This window comes from Oncorhynchus mykiss, chromosome 2, assembly GCF_013265735.2.
Source record: "Oncorhynchus mykiss isolate Arlee chromosome 2, USDA_OmykA_1.1, whole genome shotgun sequence".
NCBI classification, from domain to species: domain Eukaryota; kingdom Metazoa; phylum Chordata; class Actinopteri; order Salmoniformes; family Salmonidae; genus Oncorhynchus; species Oncorhynchus mykiss.
Genome location: NC_048566.1, coordinates 35,460,241 through 35,479,561, shown reverse-complemented (window position 1 = coordinate 35,479,561; position 19,321 = coordinate 35,460,241). Strand labels below are relative to the sequence as shown.

The 19,321-nt window shown below is 42.4% G+C and overlaps 2 protein-coding genes across 2 annotated transcripts; both read right to left on the bottom strand.

The window, feature by feature from the left end:
- Nucleotides 1-2,179: 2,179 nt before the first annotated feature.
- LOC118939545 lies at nt 2,180-7,439 on the bottom strand. The gene is made up of 5 exons (XM_036947081.1): nt 7,115-7,439; nt 6,720-6,819; nt 5,954-6,056; nt 5,510-5,563; nt 2,180-4,809 (listed from the first exon to the last, which is right to left on the bottom strand). Exons 1-5 carry the CDS (start codon nt 7,350-7,352, stop codon nt 4,648-4,650), a joined length of 657 nt encoding a protein of 218 aa, XP_036802976.1. The 5' UTR covers nt 7,353-7,439; the 3' UTR covers nt 2,180-4,647.
- A 1,716-nt stretch (nt 7,440-9,155) lies between these two features.
- On the bottom strand, nt 9,156-13,296 carry LOC118939544 (sialic acid-binding Ig-like lectin 5). Its single transcript, XM_036947069.1, has 7 exons — nt 12,882-13,296; nt 12,175-12,495; nt 11,804-12,064; nt 11,438-11,719; nt 11,113-11,239; nt 10,832-10,913; nt 9,156-10,703 (listed from the first exon to the last, which is right to left on the bottom strand). The coding sequence occupies exons 1-7, from the start codon at nt 13,150-13,152 to the stop codon at nt 10,323-10,325; spliced, it is 1,725 nt and encodes a 574-aa protein (XP_036802964.1). The 5' UTR covers nt 13,153-13,296; the 3' UTR covers nt 9,156-10,322.
- Between the last annotated feature and the right edge of the window lie 6,025 nt (nt 13,297-19,321).

Sequence of the window (19,321 nt, the reverse complement as noted above, 5' to 3'; positions counted from 1 at the left end):
TTTCCGAATGCACTGTATATGTTGTTTATACTCAGTTTATGCAGAGTTTAATAAACTATAGTTTTTTAAAAGCACTTCTTTATAAAACACATTGTTTCATGATTCGGACTAGGCACCTTAGTTCCAGTGAAGGGAAATCTTGAGGCTACAGCATACAATGACATTCTAGACGATTCTGTGCTTCCATCTTTGTGGCAACAGTTTGGGGAAGGCCCTTTCCTGTTTCAGCATGACAATGCCCACGTGCACAAAGCGAGGTCCAAATAGAAATGATTTGTCGAGATCGGTGTGGAAGAACTTTACTGGCCCGCACAGAGCCAAACACCTTTGGGATGAATTGGAACGCCGACTGTGAAACAGGCCGGTGGCTGAATGGAAGCAATCCCTGCAGCAATGTTCCAACATCTAGTAAACAGCCTTCCCAGAGGTGGAGGCTGGTGTGGAGGCTGTTACAGCAGCAAAAGGGGGACCAACTCCATAATAATGCCCATGATTTTGGAATGAGACTTTCGATGAGCAGGCGTCCACTTACTTTTGGTCACTTATCCATTCACAATGTTTATGCTGGTAAAGTGATGGAACCAGGAAGTTTCGATGATACAATTTTCTAAATGCAGACAGATCATTTGTTCGTTCCACATGGTGGGATATTTTTGTGTCGGTAAAAATGTATTATGCGAGAAATAGCAGTATATCTGCAGCAAGTCAGTTTGGTGGAAACGTGCACATTTTATTCTGCATGAAAATCTGTCGCCAATTGGATGGAAACCTGGCTGGTGGGGTAAAGAGTAGAGCTAAAGTAGAATAGTGTTGTACCAATTAAACAAAGTGTTTTCGTACCAATTAATTCTAATCACTTCCCATAGATATCCCTGGGCCAGAGAATAGAGACATTGCAGTCTATCCTTTGATAATTGTTGATCTGTTCCTCAGCCTTAATGTGGCCCTCCTTGTCTATCTGACCAGTGCTTGTAAATGGTAAAAAAACATTCCAATCCCACAGTTTCATTACAGGGGGACATATGGCATAAGGTCAGGTGCCAATGAAATGCTTATCACTGTTATATTTAGATTTTTTTATCAACAGGTTATGCAAGGTAGGACTGTCTGAGCGAGGTAAATTATAATCAAGGACAACTTTAAGTTCCGTTTGGCTAACTGAAATGTGCAACCAGAGAATGTAGCCTAGCGGTTAGAGAGGCAAACCAGCAAACGAACTCCAGATCCGATGAGGAAAAAGTATTTTGTGAAGTGAGCTGGCAACTGGAGGGTTGCTGGTATCAAATATTTGATGCCATTTCGTGCCCTTGAGCAACCCCCCACAACAGCACCCAGTGGCAGGTTAGTGTTTTTGGCCTGAATCTCGTTCTCGAGGCAGCTCTGCAGAGTGGTCACTAGCTGAAATGGCCAAAAGTCATAAAATGTGATTTAAACCGACTTAACCCTAACCTTAACCACACAGTTAACCCTAATACTTAACCTAACCTCAAATTAACACTACACATCTCTGCAGCTGACCCATCTAGCGAAATTCGCTCTATTCTGTAAATATCAACCTGCCGCAAATTGTGGCAGCCCCCCCACACCTCTCCAAAATATGTCTGTATGTGTATGTATGTGTGTCTTGCGGAGGGGTTGGCTTAAAAAAGGAAGTCAAATTTTGGTTGGACCTTGTGTGCAACTGACCAATAAAGTGATATAGGCTGCCCCCGGGGCGGCAGGGTAGCCTAGTGGTTAGCGCGTTGGACTAGTAATCGGAAGGTTGCAAGTTCAAACCCCTTTGCTGACAAGGTACAAATCTGTCGTTCTACCCCTGAACAGGCAGTTAACCAACTTTTCCTAGGCCGTCATTGAAAATAAGAATTTGTTCTTATATCAATCTTAAATAAACAGGGTGCAACATACTGTAGCTGCTTCCTTTATTCTACTTCTTTCAGTACTGCACAAATTGGCTCTAAAATCATGTCAGTTAACAGTGTTTCTGTGACTTAAATAGCAAAAGGGTGAACCGAAGATAGTACTTTGTTTCATTGTGTGGGGGGAATAACTGTTACATACTGTATCAATGAAGTCATACTAATACATGGAGATATAGAATGTGTTCAGGGTGTATTTTCCATACTGTTTTGGGTATGAGAAAACATATCAACTATATAGATAACAAACTGAACTGGTCACATTCTCTGTTGTTTACTTGATTTATTTGTTGTTTGGACCCAAAGAAAGATGGCTTTGCTTGAGGCGGGACAGACTTGTAAAAGAAAGAGAATGATCAAACATCATCATAGAGCTCTTATTGTCATTAAGTAATAACAGTGCTAATTTGCAGAAGGATTGCAGAATTCTGATCGGAATTATTGTGTCAAAGATATAAAAAAAAAATCATCACAATAATAATAATGAATACCACAAAGTAAAGAAAGTACAAATCTGCTTTACAACACACTATGTGACAAACAAATTAGAGAAGACATGAACAACGCTTCTCCATTTTGTTCCCAGGTTTAGAAAGAAATAAACCCCCCCATGAGGCGTTCAAGAGAACTGACGACAGTAAGTGTTACTAAACGGATGTCCATATTGGCATGTCTCAATGTTGGGCAACACATCTTGAACGCTCCGCCATTAGGTCTAGTGACTTAACCATGTCAGAACAATGACATAAAATATGTTATTAAACAGTCATGACAGCTGACATAAGCTTGACACCGTCATGGCACAAATCTTTGCTTCAGTCAGGTTATTGGCTTAGCATACCGCTAGCCAACTAATTTACATAAATACCCATTTGTGTCATGACAGTGTAAAGGGTTGTCAGTATTTTGACATCAGTTTTCATGACCGAAAATGACATGTGTTATGTTATGACAGCGTTATGTCACCCTTATGACAGAGAAGTCAGTTAAAGTGTTACCGAACCTGTATCCGACTTGCCTGTGTAAACCATTGTTGCAATAGTGAACATGTACATACCGTAGTGTATCTACACATATGGCTGACAGCATAATAGTCATGCAGGGTATTTATTTACATAATGTATACTAGTATCTTTTTACCCATCCATATGCAGCTTATTAATATTGTATTAACAGTCATTGTTATCTAGTGTTGCCATTAGTGAGCTTGGAGATTACATTACATGAGTTGATCAAGTATGTTTGAATAGCACAACCAACTGGTATAACAACTTCAATGTTGTGCCACTCAAATGCCTCCTCTGATACAACCCTATAGGATTAGGCATCGATTTCACACTTCACAACCATTGAAGTAGACATTTTGTGAGAAGCGGTCTCAGGTAAAGTGATCTTTTGAAACACCCACAGTGATCAGTGTTCGCTGATCTTTCAGCACTGTTTACATACACACACACACACATTGTCTCAACGAGATACATTTTGTCCTGCTGTGCGAGTGTTACAGTGGAGTCATGTATGCCAGATTGATCCAAAAATGTATTCTAATCCATTGGTTCCCATTTAAGGATAAGTTAACACTTACCCTTAGCAAAACATCGTCCAAAAATACTAGTAATTAAATCATGGGCAACGGAATAAATAGAACATTCTGTGTTACCCCGGCATATTTCCACAAGAGCAAAACACAATGCAATCAGTGCTTATAATGCATAAAAACAAAAATATTCAGGCCACTTCTTGCACGAGCAGAACCTTGTGTTCGAGGCTCCACAAACCTGTAAGAGTATCAATTTTCTCTCTTTATATAAAATCAAAGAAATATTCATTTCTCATCATCATCAAAAGCCACAGAGTCACAGCACACATCACTATTGAACTATATGTTGGAACAGAATATGTGAGATGAAGATGACAGGCTTCAATTGGATGTGTATCAGGCCTAACGTTTGTTGAACACTGGTCAGCGTTGACAACCACTGGATCAGGAAGAGAGAAGAGATCCCTCATTTCCTCCAGATCCAGGGTCAGAAATAGAGATAAGAAAAGAAAAAGCACAAAACACACCCCTTTCCCTGACACTTCGACTGGCAGCGGACACAGTGGAGAAGAACTATAACGGATGGATCTAGACAGTTAGCCTGGTATCCAAACTGATTGCGCTGCGTTTCACAGGAAAACTGGTGAGCTCAGCGTTCAATCTGGTTTAACCAGGCTAGCTATGAGTATGATATAGGGTGACATACAGAAGGGGAGCCCCAGAAAAGCAATGCCAACAATTAATGGTGTAGAGATGGAAATAGCAACATTGAATCTAGATGATACAGTACAGTAACTAACGCATTGCACCTGTTGTGAGGGAATTGTTTGACTATGAACAATAGAGTAAGAGCCTGGAGACCGACAGCTGCTGATAATACAAAGATCTTTTTACATTGTCCACTGGGCCGTGTTCTGACCCTGCAAGTAGCTACCAGCAGTCCTGGGTGGCGAGATGTGACTGGGGTTCCCCTTGGAGGCTTGGGGGTCGACTAACGGGGACGTCATTTGAGATGATTCAGGGACGGGCGGAGACGGTGGGAGTTCTTGGTGTGACGGTGAAGGTTGGGGGTGGAGTCTACGGGGGAGGGGGGAAGACGTTTGAAGAGGGGGCGAATGACGTGAGGAGGGGGGCGACAACATGGCTGCCACTGTGTCCCGCGGTGACGATGGGTCAGGGAAGGATCGCGATTCATTTGGCCTTGATCTCGGTGTAGTCGCTGCCGTCATCCCCCCTCCCTGAGGCCCCCCCATCCCTGGAGCGCCCCCCGAGAAACTGCAGGGCGGCGTAATTCAGCTCTTGCCTCTCCAGGTCTGCCATAGAGCCCACAGGTTGATAATCCCCGTCTTCTCCCTGTTGAAGATACGGAAAGAGAGAAGGCCCATTCAGAATCACAGGTTATATCAGCACAGTGCCACCAATGCCATTGACACCTCAGAACATTCAGAGTATAAAGGGATAACATGACAGACATTGAGAGAGGAGAAAGGAGGGTTAGTAGTTACTGGTGAGCAGAGGCGTAAAACAAGGAGATTGAGGCGGTTTAGCATATCCTGTTAGTATCGAGGCAGCCGTGCAACAGTAGTACTGGAAATCAAAGGCAATAGAGCACATGGAAGCTGATCTCAGACAGCAGACGACTGTGGGCCAGATCTGGTTGTTTTGTGACACATACAATGTGGCTCAGTTCTGGCACCACAATGAGTCATATGGCCCAGATCTGGTCCAAATGTATGAGATGCGAACTGGGGGAGGGTTGGCACTTTGCTTATGGGCCATCTCTGGCTTGAGTTATGTGGCCCTAACAACTTCCCATAGTTACTTTTGGTCTGAATATGGGCCACATTGCCAGGCAAGGTCTGGACATTTCATGCTACAGATCCACTTCAGGACCGTAACACCAAGTGGTTAACTGGGTAAAATGGTCGTAATATTGTAGATTAGGGCCAAATTTGGGCCATCGTATAATTTTGCTGTCTGTGATGTGTGAGGGATGCTGTCTACCACTGAGACTTGGAGTTGGGATTGGGACTGGGTTGTTTAGGAACCTTACCGTGCTCTCCTCTAGAATGGAGTTAAACTTTGAGCCCAGAAGCTCTGTCTTAAGCTGTGCAAGAGTAAGGGAAGAGAAAACAGAGACAGAAGAACGCAGAGAAGCGATGAAGCAGAAAACAGATGTCTGGAAAGGCTATGGTGGCAGCTACACCAGTGGTACTGTGATAGATAGCTATAGTGGTACTGGGATTCTCAGGCTAGGCCAGTAGTTGACTGGGGAAGTTTACATTTTCTCTTTAACATAAGAGGTCATATAGGTTTTTGATTATTTATGAATATCTCCATGGAATGAACCTTACTTTACATCAAATATAGGACATGAATTGAATGGGTATAGTATAGTTTCAGTATCAGCAACGGGTAAGCTATCATTCTCACGTTTAAGACAGATCTGAGAATGGTCATTATCATCATTATAGTCATCATCATCAACATGTCTCACCACTTTCTTCCTCAGACATTGTTTGTCCTTCTTGACTGTGCTGTAGTACAACGCTTGTTTCTCCAGTTTAGAGACCAGGTCCTGCCCAGGGTTGCCATTCTCTCTGGGGGGTGGAGTCACAAGATCAGACTCGGTCTCATGGCCACTAACTAACTCAGGGCGACACTCCAAGCCTGGGCATCCATTTTAAAACAAGGGCCTGCTTCCCAACGCAGTTAATAATCTACAGGCCCATGGTTCATGGTTGTGGTCGACGTTCATGGTTGTGGTTATTGGTTCATGGGTTTAGTTGCGGTTGAGCTGACACCCTCTCTTGGAGCGACTTTCAGTAAAAGCTTTTGTCGGAATGTGATGTATTGGTATAATGCTGAAGCACCTTAGTTAAGTAGGCTACCGTGGCTGTATTTTTAGCATAGCAGGTCAAGGGTACAAAGCAGGGAATTGAGCCTGCAAACTATAGGCTACGGTTAGTCTGGCTTGCTAACCCAATCCACAAGGCAGCCATTTTGGATCTCCATCTCAGAGGATTCCAGAAATGGGACTAGGGATGGCAAATTAATTGAACTCGCTCTGGCGTTAGCATAACTTATGACTAATGATTCTCAAGTCCGTTCATCGATCAATCATTCACTCATGAATACACAGAGGTGTTTTAGAATGGATGGCGAGGCTGAAGTGTTTCCTTATCGTCGATTCAAACAGGAAATGACCTGTACCTGTAACTCGCATCGACCCCTGTCACAGTTAGTGAAGGGTGGATACTCACTTCTTGTTGTTATGGCCCACATATCTCACTGCTGCGATGATGAAGGCGATGACAGCCACTCCACCGATGGTGCCAACAATCACTGCCATCATGTACTTCTCTAACATCGGACAAGAACATCATATTGAAGACAATATAGAAACATAAAATACTGTTTAGCTAGGTCCTGGTACTATAACGTATTTACATTCAAGATAATGCCATTGCCATATCAAGCCAATGGGGTAGCCAGTTTATGCTCTTACTTATACAGTCAATCTAGATATCATATAAAAGGTACTACACTTCTGATTTCAGTTCAATCTCTCATGTATGCTTGGCTATACAACGTGTAGCATTTTAATTGTATGCGTTTGTTTCTGTGTTTAACCATAAACCTGAACTTGTGTACTCACTCTCCTGCTGTAACTCCAGATGAAAGCTCTCCGACCCGTATATGTTGCTGATGCTGCAGTGCACATTGACAGCACCGTTGCCCAGGCGCTCGCCCTTCTCCCGTAGTTTTATCATGCCCGTGGACGTGTGGCCGTCCGTGTGCGTGTAGTAGTTGTAGCGGCCGTCCGTGTCGTTGATGGTGATGTTCTTGTCGGGGAGGTAGAACTCGATGATGGGCTCAGGGTTACCCGTAGCCATGCAAACACACTGGACTCCCTCCCTCACCACTGTGCACTTGGACTCTTCCAGAAGGACAGGGGCGTCTGAAGAGAGGGTGGAGGTAAGGATATGACTGACATGTAGAGTTGGATGGCATGGTGTAGCGTGGTGTAATGTAGGTGGTACAATACGATATGATACCATCTGTTATGATACCACATAACATAACATAACATGCTGGTCCCCTGCAGGAAGGTGAGGTATCGGAGGTCCCTCCGCCCCCCTCTGGACATCGAGGGGCCCCCGGGGGTACATGGTATCTTGGACTCTAGACGCAGGGTGAGGGGCCTGCAGTACCTCGTGGATTGGGAGGGGTACATTATTTCAATATGGGCCCAAACTTTATTAAATGGATTATGTCCCTATACTCTCATCCAAATGCCATGGTGACTACTAATGGTCTAAATTATTTAGGAAGTGGCACAAGACTAGGATGCTCGCTGTCCACACTACTTGTTGGGGGCGGAGCCTTTGGCAGAGTTGATAAGGAGCAATCCAAGTATTATGGGTGTTTCTGCAGGCGGCCTGCAGCACAAGATTTCACTCTACGCGTATGATGTCTTGCTCTACATATCCAACCCTGAGAAATCCCTCCCATTTTAGACACAATTGCTCAGTATGGCAAGTTTTTAGAATATAAGATACATTTGAACTAATCCACTGTTTGCCCTCTTAATCTTACACTCAGCAGCTCTATGAAGACACTGTCCATTCCAATGGAAGACACAGGGGTTTCAATACCTTGGGATCTTTGTAACACCAGATCTGAATTGCCTTTTCAATGTAAAGTTTCTTCCACTCCTGGATCGAATCAGAACGATCTCCAAACCTGGATCTTCCTCCTAATTATCTTAGTCGAAGAATCAATGTCATCCGTATGAACATCCTCCTTAGATTTAACTAGTTTTTTCAGATGCTCCCAAGCTATCTCCCAGTTTCCTTTTTCAAACCAACTAACCACATTTATATGGGGGCAATTAAAAAAGGGTGTTCTTGCCCTTCCCTGCCTTCAATTGTACTACTGGTCTGCCCAAATTCGCAACATGCTAACATGGATCACAAACAGACAAGACTGGTCTGCCTCCTCTTCAATCCGAGAGAGATATTCTGAGGGCAGGTTCTCCTTATTCTGTACACAAAAACTATTTAAAACTGTATAACACAATAGTGTCTTTTGAAAACTGGTTCATATTTCCCAAAGTCATTAGCGAATGTGACTATGAATATATTTATTTAGCCGTTACTGTATTTAAAGCCTATTTCGGCAAATTAATCAAGTTAGATTTGGGTAAATCGTTTTAGGCGAAAATTGTAATGGATCCTTAAGAGGTTTTAAAGAGGGATTACATGATTCAATTCGAATAATCAGGAGAGATCAGCCAATGATTTATACATGTAAGCAAATATTTCTGCAGGTGGCAATAAATCACCAACCTTAGCTTTATTCCTGTTCATATAACACACTCTAGGTGGCAGAATGTACCATTGCACCACAAAAATAAAATCATCACAGGGGGCCGCAGTGGCTCACAGGGCTGCATACCCACATGTAGTCAGAGCCCTGACTCTGGCTCTGACTACATGTGTGGGTATAGATGTGGGTATGCAGACCTGATTTTTGGGGGGGCCTCCACCCCCATCAAAGTTGCCCATTCCTGATTTATTGAATTGGTAGCTTATAATTACTATTGAATGAAATTTGTGGAGATGGTAAGTTGAAAAATGTACCATTTATACATTCTTTTAACAGATTTCAGAGAACAAACAAATGAAAATACAAAAAAAGATTGAGGTAGTGCCTCAATATAAAACAATACTGCAATAATGCACACTTATGAATAGAAAAATATTCTCATAAATGGGTTAGCTGATAATGTCATGAAAACGATAGACATGCTTCAATGGGGCAGAAGACCACATGTTGTGGTGATTCTGGATGGCCAGATATCTAGCAACAATGACACAAAGCTGCCATCTGGCGAATAGTAGGTGGCTTGTTTCAGCTAGTTTTATGTTGTTATTGAAATGTCATATTTTTGGGGGGTGTTATTTGCTAATATGGCACACAAAAAAATACTACCTAGCTAACCAAACAACTGTAACACCGTATTTGAGAGACAACAAGTGCTCATTGTGCAAATGTATTTATATTTTTAAACATTGGAGACGAAATATGTGACATGTTGTCAACAATCTCAGCCAACCCAGCTGTTTTACCACATAGTTGTGTACACATCTGTTTTGTTGCTAAACAACCAAGCTGTCTAAAGAAAACAACATAATGTACTTTTTTTCTTGATTCTTTAATTTGAGCTCTCTGGCTAGCCCAAAATGAGAATTCTGAATGACATTTTGCCAACATTTTCAACCGTGTATCAGTATTCTATTTACAGAAATATATTGATTACATCCACACATACTACCTAATATCCCCACCCACTTGTCAAATCAAAATGCAAAATGAAAGGAAAAAGGAGAAGAAAAAATAAATGGCTTGACCTCTACTTTTCCCAACCACATATGTGTCAGTCCTTCCCCTTGGTGACAAAACACTGTCATTACAAAAGTAAAATGACTCTTCCTTGAAAAACTTTATAAAATCTTGACCAAAACTTGCTTCTATGTACAACTAGAAAATATTCTTATTGAAAATGTACAACCACCAGATACATACAGTACCATCTGACACAGGGCTGTAAAATAAATCATTTACCAAAACTATTAACTACAGTAGTTTCAGTTATTAAACAACATCTCTGTATTATCATAAAACATTCAAACTTGTTTCAGCACATGAGGAAACAACACCAAAACTACAGTAGTTTCAGTTGAGCAAAAGTCCCAGTATCAACATAAAACATTCAATCTGGATTCAGAAAAATGATAAAGGAACACATGGCTATATAATACTGCATGCTATCCCCCATGTTTCTAGTGAAAATTGCTGTGTCACTCACCACCCATAATAGCCTTGATGTTGGAGTAAAGCTCTGTATTCTCATATGTCTCTGCTGCTGGCTTACCATTCTCGTTCTCCTCCTCGTACATCACTCCACTCCCCTCTCCTCCACCTTCATACCCTTCTTTCTTATTCTCTTGTTTGATTTTGGCGTACTCTGACTCTGAGGTGGTGGTCTTCTTCTCTGCCTCCTCAGGAGTCTTCTTCAGTTGGGAGTAGTTGATAGTGGCGTAGTGCACATCTTGAGGTTCTTCCCCTTTGGCAGAGTTTCCTGCAGCTCCACTGGTCTGGGGTCCTGTGTTTTCAGCTCCCTCCATCAGCACCACCTGCAGAGGGGTCTGTTCGCCCCGCACAGCCTGTCCTGCATTTGTCTATGGAGTAGATTACAGAGAGCACTGTGTGAGGAGTCTTGTTAGCTTGCTGGTCCCAGATCTGTTTATGCTGTCAATGCTAACAGAATGTTGGTAAAGCTGAAAAAAGAAGGAAACTGGTACGGCACCTGTTGGTCTTCACATGCCACCATCTCCAGTTTCGTTAAAGGGCTTTTGGAGTCTGAGTCCTTTGGGATCCTCTCTTTGCATCTAGGGAAAATGTTATAAATAAAATGTCTCAATAACTATATGTTAGAGAGGTTAGCAAGCACCTCCATTATAACATTGTGCAAGGCATTGCAACTTTTGACAATATATCTGATACTCTTGATAGGAAATGTGAATTTCTAAAGACAATCACCAACACTCATATAACACTAACTGTACTTCAGTAACAGAATGCATGTACCTTTTACATTTCCCTGTCAAACACAGGATGATACAACAGATGGTGGATGAGCAGGCTGCACCAATCACAAATGCAGTAATCAGTGGTGGGTTCAACAGCAGAGCCAAGATGTCTTTAGATACTTTCTCTATAAAGAGAACAAAGCATGTATGGTTTTAGAAGTTGCTCACCATACTTTGTATCCTCTGATTTTCTTTTTAAATGAAATAATAACATGATATTTTCTCACTCAAAGCATATACATGTAATTCCTCTATGCTGCAGACTTATTGGGTGGGATAGGGAAGCTGTTGCTCTCTAACAAAGTAACAACTTATATCTTTACCTCCTCGCTTTCCTTGGCTCTCTTTTTGGGTGACTTGCAGCTTCTCTCTCACTCTGCCCACTTCATTTGTGCTGACACACTCCACAGTAGTGTTGGTGTGGTTTCCGACATGCATCCTGATGGTGGTGTTCACTGAGGACCTCAACACTGATTTAGTGAGGGAGTACTCCTCAGTGTTAAGCCAGCCTATGAGAGGTAAGGGAACCCCCTGGCTGACACACACACAGGTCATGACCTTTGCCTGGATGACACACCCAGAAGCATTGAGAATCACAGGATGGTCTAACGAGAGACAGAGGGGGAAGATATATCATGGACAATTTAAAGTAAACATGTTTCAAGCTATTTTGTGTTGTTTGTACTCACACATCACAGTGACATCAATGGAAGCTGTCAGAGTCCTGTTGAGTTGTTGAGCTTTACACGCATACTCCCCAGCATGTTCTCTTGTCATGTTCGAGATGGTGAGAGAGGCCAGTCCAGAGTTATTCTGTTCCAAAGCTGTTGTCCCATTCTTACTCCAGGTGATAGATGGTGGTGGTGGGTAGCTGTCAACAAAGCAAGACAGATTCAGAGTATCACCCTCTTTCACTGTGTTACTACCAGAGATCTTGGGTTCCTTCACATCTAGAAAATAAAGTATATAATCAGTTTATCATGTTCATGAATTATAACTGTTGAAGCACAACAAGCTGTTGGGTTGTGCAAAGTAAGGTCAGATGATGTAGGCTACTTACGAGTCACATTCAAAGTCACTGTCTCCTCAGTGGTGATGTTCCCTTTGAATGTCACTTGGCACGTGACCTTGGTGGTGTGGTGCTCTGCTGAAGGTGTAAAGGTCAATGTTGAGAAGTGGGTTGTTGTGACGCGGGTCAGATCCTCTCTCCTTTGTGTGGTGGTGTTGTCTCTGAGCTCAGTGATGTTGTCTCCTGTCCCTCTCCATGTCCATGTGATGTTAGGAGGAGTTCCAGAGCAGATTCCCGGGGCGGTGCAGGTCAGGGTCGCTGGTTCTCCCTCTGTCAGAGGAGGAGTCAACACTGAGGGCTTCTGGGTCAGAGCTGGAGTTAGGAAATAGAAACACAGACTGAGGCCTAAATTCAATCAGGATCGTGGAAGATTCGCACAATAGCATGATTTACATTTAGAGGCAATGTTCCCGTATTCATGGTAAATGCACATGTCGGCTCAAAGATATTTACCTTTACATTTAAGTCACGCTATAACATGGATTTTGTATCAATGTAGAAAACAGCAGAAACATATACTCATGGAAAGTATGAAATCCTGGTACAGGTTTAGAAAAATAAACACTTTGAAATGGGAGACTTGGGGAAATCTTGGGCTTTGTAAACTGGAGGTACTTATGTTACAGTAAGTGTACATGACAAATTACAATAAAGTAATACTCTTGTCACTGTAACTAACAGTAATAGTCATGCTGTACCTTTCACTGCCATTTTCAGTTTCGTCTGGTATGTAAATTGACTTATATTGCCAGTGTTCAATTTTCCGGACAGTCTTAATTGATAGTCTCCGTCATCAGTCTTAGTGATGTCGTTGATGATCATACTGCAGTTCTTCTTTGTCAGGTCTGTCTCCAGTAGTGCTACTCGCCTTCTATAACCCTCCTGAGCTATAGAGGAATTTCTTGAGTGGAAAATAGAGTCAGTTTCGACTTTAATAGAACATCGTGCATCAGGGCATTTAAGCCACATTGCTATGCTAGCAAGGAAGTCATCAGGGTGAGTGAACAAACATGGAATAACAGCACATAGTCCATTCTGGGGTGTTATCTCTGCTGGACTGAAGGTGATGTTGTATGCTGCTGCAGGGGCCTTCTCTGACGGAGGGAAATGAATATAGTCATGAGTAATACAAGAAGCACTGATACTACTTCACTTGTTTGTAAAAAAAAATAATGTGACAGTATCTGTTGGGATGTGTGTCATATGTATATTAACAATAGTAGTGATAAAAGGAACCTTACTTTGGCATGTGGTTCTCTCTGTCAGAGAGAGAAGTAGAGCTGCCCAGATGAGGACCCACATCCTGCCTCTACTGCCTCGATGAATCAACCACAACACCGGGGTCTCTCTCCTCTTTCTCCTCTTTCTCTAATGGTCACTATCTCTGTCTGTGTCTACTGGTATGGAGCAGGAGACGAGTGTGAAATACAATATGAAATGGTGTTGTGAGAATAACAACATATAGCAATACACATTGGATATTAATATTTCATTACACCTTTATGAGTGCTACAGTTGCATTCATAACAACCTTATTAACACTTTTATTCAACTAAGATGTATTTTTCTGTAATGCCTAGAGAGGATGTCAAAGAAACATTTATGCTCAAGGTTCATATGAATGCCTTCTTCACAATTGCTCATAAATATATTTAACTGCATTCATAAATATTTATTCCTATGCTATTTAAAGCCTTATGAAGGAATGTGTTGTAATGCCCTAAATTAATAATATTACCATTACATTACATAGTCATAATTAAGTTTTAACAGTCATTCAATGTAACGAGACAAAAATATATCATTGTTCAATAGCTTGTCTTTTGATCCATGCAGAGAATAAGACTGAATCAGCACATTACCTCTCTCTGTGTGCTCTCTCTTCCTATTGACTGTGAGCCCTGTGTGAGTCTCTGATGGGTGTGAACTGTCACTTCATGTCCCCAGTCTGTTACTCCTCCCTCTAACCTGGTGCTGCAATCCAGGAAGTCCCTCTGTACTGCATACCACCCAGCTATACTGTACTGTATCTAGACCACAATCAACCCAAACACATCAACCAACCCATCAAACCCCACCAATCCACACATACCACCCAGCCATACTGTACTGTATCTAGACCATAATCAACCCAAGCACATCAACCAACCCATCAAACCCCACCAATCCACACATACCACCCAGCCATACTGTACTGTATCTAGACCCTAATCAACCCAAGCACATCAACCAACCCATCAAACCCCACCAATCCACACATACCACCCAGCCATACTGTACTGTATCTAGACCATAATCAACCCAAGCACATCAACCAACCCATCAAACCCAACCAATCCACACATACCACCCAGCCATACTGTACTGTATCTAGACCCTAATCAACCCAAGCACATCAACCAACCCATCAAACCCCATCAATCCACACCTATCAACCAGCCTTGATCAACACTGCAATCCCCTTGCCTTGTATATTCAGATGCAGCTTTATTTCATAAGAAAGTTTCTATAAGATTTCTATAAGAAAATGTGTACATATTTCAAGATTGGCTGTTTGAAACATGTGCATGTGAATTACATGGAGAATGCCTTGCATTGGATAGAGATAAGATGGCAATAGTCTCACTGTTATTGATGCCCTCTGTGGTCTGAGAAATGAAGCCCTGTACCCAATATGATAGATCTGCTGCAAAAAGGGTACTGCCATATTCTGCAGTAACTGACATAGTAACTATAGTAAGTATAGTGTGCTAAATGCACTTATTATGGACTGTCACGCCCTGACCTTAGTTATCTTTGTTTTCTTTCTTATTTTGGTCAGGTCAGGGTGTGACTAGGGTGGGTATGTTCGTTTTTGTATTGTCTAGGGGTTTTTGTATATCGAGGGTTTTTGTAAGTATATGTAGGTCTATGGTGGCCTGAATTGGTTCCCAATCAGAGGCATCTGTTTATTGTTGTCTCTGATTGGGGACCATATTTAGGTAGCCATATTCCTTGAGTATTTTGTGGGTTCTTATTCTATGTTTAGTTGCCTGTCTGCACTTTTCATATTAGCTTCACGGTTTGTTTTGTTACTTTATTACTTTGTTCAGTGTCCTTTCTTCATTAAAAGAAGAATGTATGCTTTCACACTGCGCCTTGGTCTCCTAATTACAACGACCTTGAAGTGGGCGGAAGGTAGCCTAGCAGTTAAGAGTGTTGGGCCAGTAACCGAAAGTTTGCTGGTTTGAATCTAAGGGGCCGGCAAAGGGTAAGAATATGCAGGGTAGGGTTAAATGCAGAAGACACATTTCAGTTGAATGCGTTCAGCTGTGCAACTGACTAGGTTATCCCTTTATTATCAACGTTAGAGGCTACTGGGTTGTATTCAATATATTTTTGTGATGGTTCTATACCACAATCTTTCAAGTATACAGACATATAAGACCCACTTATGAAGAGTGATGATTCTTTCACCGTTACATTATGTTGACTTAATAGCAAGAAGACATGGTAATAATGCAACTGATCACAGCCTGAAATGGAAGGAATTTGTTGCAACAATGCCTGATAAAGTATCAGTAATGTGTAAACTGTCAGATGAATTTCAGTTTCAATTTGTGTAGATGTAAAGGAAGTGCATGTAGTCATAAATAGTTTACTTCATCTTCACACTTTGTGACTGTGATATTTGCTATTTGTTAGGTCGGGTGTTACTTCCCCGAAAAACTTACACTTAAACTCTACACCATGTTCCTTGTAATATACAGTGCCTTTGGAAAGTATTCAGACCCCTTAGCCTTTTCCACATTTTGTTGCATTACAGCCTTATTCTAAAAAAGGATGAAATAAATAAAAAATCTCATCTACACACAATACCCCACAATGAGAAAGGCAAAAAAAATGTTTTTATCAATGTTTGCTCATGTATTATAAACAAAACAGAAGTACCTTATTTACATAAGTATTCAGACCCTTTGCTATGAGACTTGAAATTGAGATCCGGTGCATCCTGTTTCCATTGATCATCCTTGAGATGTTTCTACAACTTGATTGGAGTCCATCTGTGGTAAATTAAATTGATTGGACATGATTTGGAAAGGCACACACCTGTCTATATAAGGTCCCACAGTTGATCGCGCATGTCAGAGCAAAACTAAGCCATGAGGTCGAAGGAATTGATTGTTTGAGCTCCGAGACAGGATTGTTTCAAGGCACAGATCTAGGGAAGGGTACCAAAAGATGTATGCAGCATTGAAGGTCCCAAAGAACTCAGTGGACTACATAATTCTTAAATGGAAGAAGTTTGGAAACACCATGACTACCTAGAGCTGACAGCCCGGCCAAACTGAGCAATCTGGGGAGAATGGTCTTGGTCAAGATTTAACGTCTGGAGGAAAGCATGGTGGTAAGAGCATCATGCTGTGGGGATGTATTTTAGCGGCAGGGACTGTGAGACTAGTCAGGATCGAGGGAAAGCGCTCAGGATGTCAGACTGGGGGGATGGTTCATCTTCAACAGTACAATGACACTGGGCAGACAGCCAAGACAACGCAGGAGTGGCTTCGTGACAAGTTTCTGAATGTCCCTGAGTGACCCAGCCAGAGCCCTGACTTGAACCTGATCTAACATCTCTGGAGAAACCCTAAAATAGCTGTGCAGCGACGCTCCCCATCCAACCTGACAGAGCTTGTGAGGCTCTACAGAGAAGAACGGGAGAAACTCCCCATTTAGAGATGTGTCAACCTTGTAGCTCTAACGGTTTTCTTCTTCCTCTGTCGAGGAGTATGAAATATCAGACCAATATGCAGCGTGGCAAGTGTTCGTCATATTTATTACACTGAACACAGAAAACAAACGAACGAGAGAATAAAGGAAAAACGAAACAGTCCCGTATGGGGAAAACACTGAAACGGAAATTAACCACCCACAAACAAAAGTGGGAAAACAGGCTACCTAAGTATGGTTCTCAATCAGAGACAACGATTGACAGCTGCCTCTGATTGGGAACCATACCAGGCCAAACACATAGAAATATAAACACAAGAACAAAACATAGAATGCCCACCCCAAATCACGCCCTGACCAACCTAAAATAGAGACATGAAAAAGGAACTAAGGTCAGGACGTGACAGTAGCTTCATACCCAAGAAGACTAGGCTGTAATCGTTGTAAAAGGTGCTTATCAGATGGCGCCGGAGGGGATGGCTGCCGTTTTATGGGCTCTTAACCAACCATGCTATTATGTTTGTTTTTTCACATTGTTTGTAACTTATTTTGTACATTATGTTGCTGCTACCATCTCTTATGACCGAAAAGAGCTTCTGGACATCAGAACAGCGATTACTCACCTTGAACTGGAAAAATAATTTTTCTATAATGAGGCGGACGAGATGGATTTACTCCAGACACCCGACAAGGCCCTCATCCCGTCATCCCGTCAAGAGACAGAGATATTGCAGAAGGAGGTCAGGGTGCCTTGTAAGTTTCCGGCGATGAGTGGTTAACCTGCCTTTACCATCGGTACTATTGGCCAACGTACAATTGTTGGATAATAAAGTGGACAAACTATAAGAACGTATATCCTACCCAAGGGTATTAAAAAGTGTAATATCATATGTTCCACCGATTTGTGGCTGAACGACGACATGAATAACATACAGCTGGCGGGTTATACACTGTATCAGCAGGAAAGAACAGCAGCCTCTGGTAAGACAAGGGGTGGCGGTCTATGTATATTTGTAAACAACAGCTGGTGCACGATATCTAAGGAAGTTTCAAGGCTTTGCTCGCCTGAGACCACCTTTAGACTGTAGACCACCTTTGCTCCACACACAGAGGCGCGAATAAAGCTCTCCCTCGCCCTCCATTTGGCAAATCTGACAATAATTCTATCCTCCTGATTCCTGCTTACAAGTAAAAACTAAAGCACGAAGCACCGGTGACCCAGTCAATAGAAAAGTGGTCAGAATAAGCAGATGCTAAGCTACAGGACTGTTTTGATAGCACAGACTGGAATATGTTGCGGGATTCTTCTGATGGCATTGAGGTGTACACCACATCAGTCACTGGCTTCATCAATAAGTGCATAGATGACATCGTCCCCACAGGACTAAGATCGAATCGTACTACACCGGCTCCAACGCTCTTCAGATGTGGCAGGGCTTGCAAACTATTACAGACTACAAAGGGAAGCACTGCAGCGAGCTGTCCAGTGACACAAGCCTAGCAGATTAGCTAAATTACTTCTATGCTCGCTTCAAGGCAAGTAACACTGAAACATGCATGAGAGCATCAGCTGTTCCAGACGACTGTGTGATCACGCTCTCCCTAGCCGATGTGAGTAGGACCTTTAAACAGGTCAACATTCACAAGGCCGCAGGGCCAGACGGATTACCAGGACGTGTTGTCTGAGCATGCGCTGACCAACTGGCAAGTGTCTTCTCTGACATTTTCAACCTCTCCCTGTCTGAGTCTGTAATAACAACATGTTTCAAGCGGACCACCATAGTCCCTGTGTCCAATAACACTAAGGTAACCTGCCTAAAAGACTACCGACCCGTAGCACTCACGTCTGTATCCATGAAGTGCTGTGAAAGGCTGGTCATGGCTCAGATTAACACCATTATCCCAGAAACCCTAGACCCACTCTAATTTGCATACCGCCCCAACAGATCCACGGATGCAATCTCTATTGCACTCCACACTGCCCTTTCACACATTGACAAAAGGAACACCTATGTGAGAATGCTATTCATTGACGACAGCTCAGCGTTTCACACCATAGTGCCCTCAAAGCTCATCATTAAGCTAAGGACCCTGGGACTAAACACCTCCCTCTGCAACTGGATCCTGGACTTCCTGACAGGCTGCCTCCAGGTAGTTAGGGTAGGTAACAACACATCCGCCATACTGATCCTCAACACGGGTGCCCCTTAGGGGTGCGTGCTCAGTCCCCTCCTGTACTCCCTGTCCACTCATACAGTGCCTTGCGAAAGTATTCGGCCCCTTTGAACTTTGCGACCTTTTGCCACATTTCAGGCTTCAAGCAAAAAGATATAAAACTGTATTTTTTTGTGAAGAATCAACAACAAGTGGGACACAATCATGAAGTGGAATGACATTTATTGGATATTTCAAACTTTTTTAACAAATCAAA

Bases quoted from the DNA above. Each gene is read 5' to 3' on its own strand.
- LOC118939545 (XM_036947081.1), bottom strand. From the start codon at position 7,352: ATGGCTACGGGTAACCCTGAGCCCATCATCGAGTTCTACCTCCCCGAC. The intron at 6,820-7,114 runs GTGAGTACACAA...GTCCGATGTTAG, and splicing joins TCTGGAGTTACAGCAGGAGA to AGAAGTACATGATGGCAGTG. The intron at 5,564-5,953 runs GTGAGACATGTT...ACTCTTGCACAG, and splicing joins AATGTCTGAGGAAGAAAGTG to CTTAAGACAGAGCTTCTGGG.
- LOC118939544 (XM_036947069.1), bottom strand. From the start codon at position 13,152: ATGTGGCTTAAATGCCCTGATGCACGATGTTCTATTAAAGTCGAAACT. The intron at 11,720-11,803 runs GTGAGTACAAAC...GTCTCTCGTTAG, and splicing joins CATTGATGTCACTGTGATGT to ACCATCCTGTGATTCTCAAT. The intron at 10,914-11,112 runs GTACATGCATTC...CATTTTCCCTAG, and splicing joins TTGACAGGGAAATGTAAAAG to ATGCAAAGAGAGGATCCCAA.